At 39.9% G+C, this 7,673-nt stretch overlaps 1 protein-coding gene across 1 annotated transcript; it reads right to left on the bottom strand.

Annotated features, from left to right (window-relative positions):
• Positions 1-3,652: 3,652 nt before the first annotated feature.
• LOC124870876 (E3 SUMO-protein ligase ZBED1-like) lies at positions 3,653-5,592 on the bottom strand. The gene is made up of 3 exons (XM_047369699.1): positions 5,584-5,592; positions 4,144-4,236; positions 3,653-4,039 (listed from the first exon to the last, which is right to left on the bottom strand). The coding sequence occupies exons 1-3, from the start codon at positions 5,590-5,592 to the stop codon at positions 3,653-3,655; spliced, it is 489 nt and encodes a 162-aa protein (XP_047225655.1).
• Positions 5,593-7,673: the final 2,081 nt, after the last annotated feature.

Raw genomic sequence — 7,673 nt, 5'->3', positions numbered from 1 at the left:
ACTTTTTCATTTATTATTATGCTCTTGTAGGGTAAATCTTGTGATTTGCTTAACACTATCAATTCTAAGGCTGCTTGTATGTCAACTTCCTCCATATCAGAGTCATCTTCTTCCCCTGCAGAGGGCTGAGGCTGTAATTGTCAATTTTGGTTGGAGTTGGGGTTGTATACCGGTTTCTCCTGACAATCTCTTGCAAAATGTCCTTGCTTGTTGCAAAGCCAACAGTTCTCATCTCTTGCTCTGGAGCTTTGTAAGTTTATTTTGCATCCTCTTGCGTAATGCCCTGTTTTGCCACACCTCCGACACACAATGCTTTGTGTGTTTTTGAAATCTCCCCCTCCTCTGCTCCCCCCGCCTCTAAATCTTCCCCTCCCCCTTGACGAGTGTGCTGACACTTGTTGCAATGTTATTAAACCATCTTGCATTGTGAATGTGTCTGTTTTCCTGTGTTGTTGCGTTTTGTGTGCATGGTCTGCATATTCCAACGCCTGGGTGACAGTGCCTGTATTCTGGTGTACCCGATGTTTATCTATGTACCGTCTGAGCTCAGGTTTTAATCTTTGCAAAAACGCTCTCTTCAGCTGCTGTTGATATGCCCCGCCTTCTACCTCATTGTATGGTATAGCAGAGTTTGCTCTGAAAACACGTCTCATTCTATCCAAAAAATCTTGTGGGTCTTCCTCATCTTTCTGTTTACATTGTGAGATTTTGCCGTAATCTGCTGTCTGTGTGTATTCTGTTCTGATTCGGTCATATCATAATCATAATCCGCTGAATTGTGCGCCATTGAATTTCCCTGGGCATCATTTCCAGTGAAATCTCCGCTATTCTACACCAGCAATGGCCGAAGAGCTGAGAAAGACACTGGTGCATTTCTCTGCCATTAAGATGGAAACTTCCTCTGAGTTCTGTGATAGCTGCTAAAAATTCCGGTACACCTTCCTGTATGTTTGGGATACCTTTTAAAGCAGCAGTTCTGTCTTCCTGCGTCCATGGCCTATATACTAGAATGGTTGGCGGCTGTGGATTATCAGCGTTACCTATGTTTGGATTGGCCACTTCTACAAGAGGAAATGTGTCTTCCTCTATTTTGTTTTTTTCAGATGGATGAAATTTCTGTTCGTGAGCCTTTAAGGCTTCATTTGGGTATAAGCCGGGGTCAGTAGTGGTTTTAATTTTTTTTTTACTCCTAGTTTGTGCTCCCCCAGAAATTAGGAGACCAGGAGCTCTGTTCTTCTGTTTTAAAAGGGTTGCTTGATTTATCTGGCTTTTTGTCGGGGGTTTGAGGAGGTGCTGCGGCTGCACCTTCTTCCTCCTCCTCACGCTGTACCACTGCCTGTGTAGCAGGCGGCTGCGCTCCTGGAGGCTGCCGCCTTTTCTGTCTGAAGGCAGCTGTAGTTTCCTCCTCTTGCCGCACCATAACTGCGGCTGTTAACTTTTATTTTCGCTTCTCCCTCTTATCCTGCCTCTGTATGTCTCTCAGCTTGCTCTGTTCCAACCATTTTTCTGACAGTTTATATTCAACCTTCCTTTGTTCTGTCTTTTGTCTCTTTTTAGTTTTCATTATTTCTAATTTTAGATCCCCTTGTAATTTTAAGACAGCCTTTGTTTCTAATTTGCCCAAAAACCCATGTTTTTTATCCCACCTATGGCAGATCATGCCTGCTCCTTCCACATAATTCTCCATAAATTTTACATCTCCCTCCAAATTATTTTTCTGTTTACTTTGTTTTTCCCCCTTTATGTTTTATGTTAGTTTAATTGTAGTATGAATGTCCCAGATAAAAGGTCACTGGCATGAGACTTTAAGGAGAGGACATTAACACGGCCTTCTACTGCGACTAATTCGCAGCGGTGCTAATTTTCTGGAATTAAATCCGACCTTAATCTCCAAAGTCACCAGTACGTAGTTTTAATCTGGGCAAAAGAAAACACAGGACTAGCAGAATCCTACTAAGATTCTATTAAAATGCTCAGTCCTCCATATACACACAACACAGTCACACAGTTAGTTTCAGGTACCTTGTAATTTTTTCTAAGTTAAGTTGGTGTTATTTTATGAGCTCAATTTACTCCGTTCTTTTTACTTTTATAGCGCTTATTCTATTCCCTCGCAGGGGAATAACCCTTAGTCGTTTTATTTGGCCCCCTTCTTGGCGGGGCCCTACCTTAATTTGTCACTATTCCTTTCACGGTGGAATAAAACCATCCCAATGCAGCGTCCTTACCGGCGACGCACTACCAACGACTGTTAAGTACTTTTCTTATGAACTGTTTTTTAAAACTGTCTCACCTCGGAGTTGACTTCTTGGTGACTCTCTGGACCCTGTGAGAGTCACCCCGTGCCGAGGAAGGCGATAACCCACTGGCCAGGTGTGAATTCACACACACCGGGACTTTCAGCCACTCCGGCTAATGGAGGTTGTGCAGCGGTGCTTCGCTCGACGTCAGGATTCCCCCACGGATCCCAGAGTCACTGTTAAAGCAAAGAGAAATAAGGTTATTGAATTAATTTGGCTACGAAGGACCAAATAATGTTAGGTATTGTTTAGTCAACTCAGAGGCAAGAACGATACAGTCAGAGTTACTTGCAGCAAGGGTAGACCACTTTGCAGTGCAACTACAAAGTTTTGACACCCTATCTCTTTATTTATATACACAATTCAACAGACAGTTCAGACTGTGTATGTGTGTGAGACAGAAAGGAGGCTGGTTCTCACAGAGATAACAATAATTCACACACACAGGGAGGAAGGCATACTGCAGGTGCCTTGCAACACAAAGTTTTTACATGAGTGATAACAAGTTTTTGCACCCATCCAACAATTTCTTTTCTACAATATATCCACTTAGTGACATTTACAGAGCCTTGCAAATGTATTATATCGCATTGAACCTGAAGTCAACAATTTTCTGTATCTTTTGTTGGACTTTTGTGTTAAAGATCAACATAAAGTATGACAAAATGATGAAATTTAAAGGAAACATGTTATTATGAAAATTGTTTACAAATAAAATCTAAAAAGTGTGGTTTGCCTTTTTTTCAGTTCTCCTACGCCTCAACATGCTGGAAGGCGAACCTCTTCCCCAGTCCTATGCATTCTATAACTAGTTTTCTTCCAAGATTGTCCTTTACTTAGCTCCACCCTTCTTCCCATCAACTTTGACCAACTTCTCAGTTATTGCAGAAGAAAAACATCCACACTCCATGAAGCTGAAACCGCCATGTTTCTATGTAGGAATACCATGTTCCAGCAGCAATAGTTTTCTGTCGTGTATATCCTTTTGTCTGTTGGTAAAAAGTTAAGTTTTGTTCTTATCTGACCAGTGCACCTTTTTCTACATGTTTGGTGCGTCTCCTAATTGTTTTGTGGCTAATTTTACATGGGTCTTGTTTAGAACTGGGTATCAATCAAAAACTTTCAATACCAATACCGATACCTTCACTTCGATATCGGTTCCTGAACGATACTTTTTTCGAAACCAGTTTTATAATATCAATTCTAACAAAAAGAAAATTACATAACATATTAAAGTACAAATCTTAAGTTTTAGTTTTAACTCAGATTTTTCCATTTGAGGCACTTTTCTTACATAAAAAAATTATTTTCAGTGCAAAAGAACAGTTGCAAACAAGTGACAAGTCTAGTGTCTAATGCTTACTGTTACATATTGAGCACCTTTTTAAATTGCAGTTTTTCTTCAGAAAAATTAACATGACTGCTTTCTCAGGAGACAAACAAGCCCGCTCCTTGCTGAAGGTTTCTGCAGCAGTAGAAAATGTACGCTCTGAGGGTGTGGATGATGCTTGCACACACAGATACCTGGTTGCCAAGTTTGATAACATTGGCATAGTGTCCCTCACATTCCACCACCAGGTCACTGGATTCACAGAGGTTAGGGTAGATGGTAGACCTCTGTACCGCTGGATCTCTTCTTGAATCTTCTCTGTGGTGCTAAAACTGTTCTCTTGTCTTATTTCAACTGCCATGCCCTCATCAGCAAATAGCTCCTCAAGGGCAGAGAGCTTTGGTTTTTTCTGGAAACAAAAATAAGAATAAAAGAATAGATGCCAACAATTTAATTTTGTTATGGAAAATGAAATATTGGGGAAAGATGATGCTTTGTATCCTTTTACTTTACCAGTGTTGCTACTGCAGCTCCACAGTCTTCATCAAAAGAGTTGTCATCATGGTCACCAGCTGTCCCTTCAAGCTCCTGCTTCATCTGCTGGGCCTAGAACATTACAACTTTATTCTATATTCAATAGATTATAAAGGGAGTCATATAAACAGATCTACATTTGAAGAGGAATACATATTGTAATGACAATAAACACACACCTGTTATCTTCATAACTCTGACAAACTGTTCTGCTTTTCTAAAATCATCATCAGAAAGTCTCTCCAGTCTGAAAAAAAATATACTCATTGTTGTATTAGTTAGACCACAGCCCAGCACATTAGTTTACTTTGATAAAAGAATAGGTAATCCCACAGTCTATCCTCATCTACAATACCTGTCCCATTGATTTTTTTTTAACCGAGGGTCCATGGAGGCTGCCTGAATAGCAGGAAACTGCTCCAGAAATCGCTCCACCATCAGGAACAGGCTGTTCCACCTGTTCTTCACATCTAAAATGACTGCATGTTCTGGAAGACCTAGAGAAAGACGTGTGTGTGGTTTACAAACAGGTTGTGTATTTGCTGTAATAGTTCAATGATTGATTTAGCCATATAATTTTGCACTAAGTTTAGTCTACTTTGATTTCTACTACCTTTACACAGGCTATCAAGGACAAGATATGGGGTGACCTCTCAAAAAGATACCAAGAATGTTGCGTCATTTTTTAGTTGTTTTCATTAGGTATACTCAGAGACATCAGGACTACTATACTAAGCTTTTGTCTTGCAGGATGAAAGAATCAGCCGAGAAGATGCCGCTTCTCTTTAAGGATAGGTTTGGCCAAGCTGCACCGCTTTAACTACACCACTGTAGCTTGGATTGTTCCTGCCCACTTTGAGATGACCAGTATAGTGTACAGCTTTTGAGCATCAATGTTTAGAGTATTAGCAAAACAGGCAAACTTTCTAATGTTCATTTTTTTCATTGCTACATCCATATTAGCTGCATGGTCTACAGTGATCGCAACAACTTTATCCTTTATATTGAATTCATTAAGAATATCCCCTATCTCCTTGGCTATTACATTCCCCGTCTGTGATGTGTAGATTGTCCTGGTATGCAGGATTTTCTCTTTCATGGTACCCTCTCTCAAAAAATGGACTGAAAGAGTCAAGTAATGGTCTTGTGCCACACTGGTTCACCCATCCGCAGTCACAGCCACATCGCTGACATTTCCCTTCTCTACTGCATACCATGCTGGTATCAGTGTATTTGACAGCATGTCTTTGCTGGGGGACTGATATCTGGGATTAAGGGCTCTTATCATCTCCCTAATTGACATTAGAAAACACATAACATCAACAATAACATGTCTGTGTTATTTTTGCTCAAAAACCATAACCTAAGATGAGAGATAAAGGCTTAACTGGTCAACAATATAATTTACAGCTTACTTACCTCCACCATGGAGCCTCCACTATAGAAAAAGGCAGCAAACCTTTAACAACTAAGTTTGTGACTGCCCTGTGACACTGATCTTGTCTTTCTTTTGTCTTTCCTTTTTCTGCAAGTGTGAATGGATTTACATTGACTGGCCTTGTCCTCCACACATCAAGGTCAGAGGCTACTGTGAGGAGAACATCAAAATAACAGTGAAGATTAGGTTAGCTGTTTAACCAGCTGACCCAATGGATGTGCATAATAAACGTAAACTTGCCTGTTGAAATCCCAGACACAGAGCCATCCTCGATACTATGATGAGGCGGAGTCCGGTGGTGGAGATTTTGAATCACTCCGGTTAGGTGCTTCATCAAATTAGTTGTGTTGCCAGCCTTAGCAACAATGTCTTCTTTGCATATATTGCATTGCGCACTAATGGCATCAATTTTTCTACAGTGAAACCACACTTTTGAACTCGGTGGCATTTTTAAGCGGTTCGACGACGCTCGCAACCAGTTCACAACACAGATACACGTGAACACTGTCTGTAGGTGTAACCACGTATGTATTTTTCCTGGGTGACGCAATCACGTTTAACATTACAGCCAATCACCGAAACTTGGGACCGAAAGACGAGGCATGTTTTGATACTCTGTAAAACCGAAGCATTTCGGTCGGTACCACAAAAGATCCGAAGTTCGGTACCCCCTCCCCTAGTCTTGTTATTGTTCTTTTTCAGCAATGGCTTTCTTCTAGCCACTTTTCCATAAAATCTACATTTTCAAAGTCCACAAATATGAATTGTACTGTTGACAAACTCTCCCACCTAAAATGTTGATCTCTGCAGCTCCGCCATGTTATATTAGGCCTCCTCTGACTGCTTCTCTGATCAGTTTTTCCCTTCCCTGACCTTACAGTTTAGCTCAGGGGTGAGCACTCTCTTTAACATGCCTGGGGTAATTATTAGTTTCCCTATGAGCTTGGTGACAGGCTATGATGATAATTAAGTTATTTGACATAGATATTTGAACAGAGACATTTCTAAAACTTGCAGGACATGGGCCCTCAAAAGCAAGAGATGTCTGGCTTTTGGTGTACAGCCATGTCTGCAGATTTATAATTGTTCCCTACTGTCTTTTGGGATTGAACAGTGCTTTATGAGCTGTTCAAAGCTTGGAATCCATCCATCCATCCATCCATCCATCCATCCATCCAGTAGTTGCACTTTTTGAAAAATTTTCCTTTTGTAGAATAACATTAATAGTTCCAGATATAGTTTCCCATACAATTGATTATAAACTTGTACATATTGTCTAGGGGTTCAAATGTATCTATTTCCCTCTGTTCTTGTTACATAAATCTACATATTGTTATGCTTATTTATGGTAAATCTTCTCCATTTAATAACATTATTAATCCTTGATCTGTAAAAAGACGACAATGAAACCTTGTCACTAATGAATTTGTGATTTAACGCCCTTAACAGCACTTGACACGGCTGCTTGCTGACGCAGTTGTGTTTGGTTGCAACTCACATGCTGTTCAGCTACTTAGTGGTTACTTCATGTGCCTGATGCCACCATCTCATCGAAGATAGTCATCAACTTCAAGAAGCTAAAACCAAAGGATAAAAACAATCCTCACTTTATTTTGGGTGGAAGGACATTCTGCTCTGTCACAGAGGAGATCATTAGAGGCTTTAAAACAACCATTTCAAGGATGTAAAACTAAATTAGACAGGGTCTCGGTGTATTTGCTGTTCTGCATCATCAGTGACAGCTGTCTATGTTATTAAGGTTCATATTTAGTCCACATTTTGTAAAATTTGGCTAAATGCTTTTTGCAGTTTTGTTGATGAACAACAAGCAAGGTTGACTAATAGGACTCCCTGTGAAAACCTGTCAATTTCTCTAACAGATTTGGATATATGGATGTTTCATATAAATTAAAAAAAATATAGACACATTCAAGTATATAAATATACAATAAAGACCATTTTGTAAAATATAATTAAAATTAATGCAATTTCTGGTGAGGACTAAATAAGAACACCCCACATATAAAACTACTTAAAATGGATAAAATTACACTGATCTGTATTACACCAG

The sequence above is a fragment of the Girardinichthys multiradiatus genome, chromosome 7 (genome assembly GCF_021462225.1).
Source record: "Girardinichthys multiradiatus isolate DD_20200921_A chromosome 7, DD_fGirMul_XY1, whole genome shotgun sequence".
Lineage (NCBI taxonomy): Eukaryota > Metazoa > Chordata > Actinopteri > Cyprinodontiformes > Goodeidae > Girardinichthys > Girardinichthys multiradiatus.
Note: the sequence above shows the minus strand (reverse complement) of the source record. Positions and strands in the feature narration are given on the sequence as shown.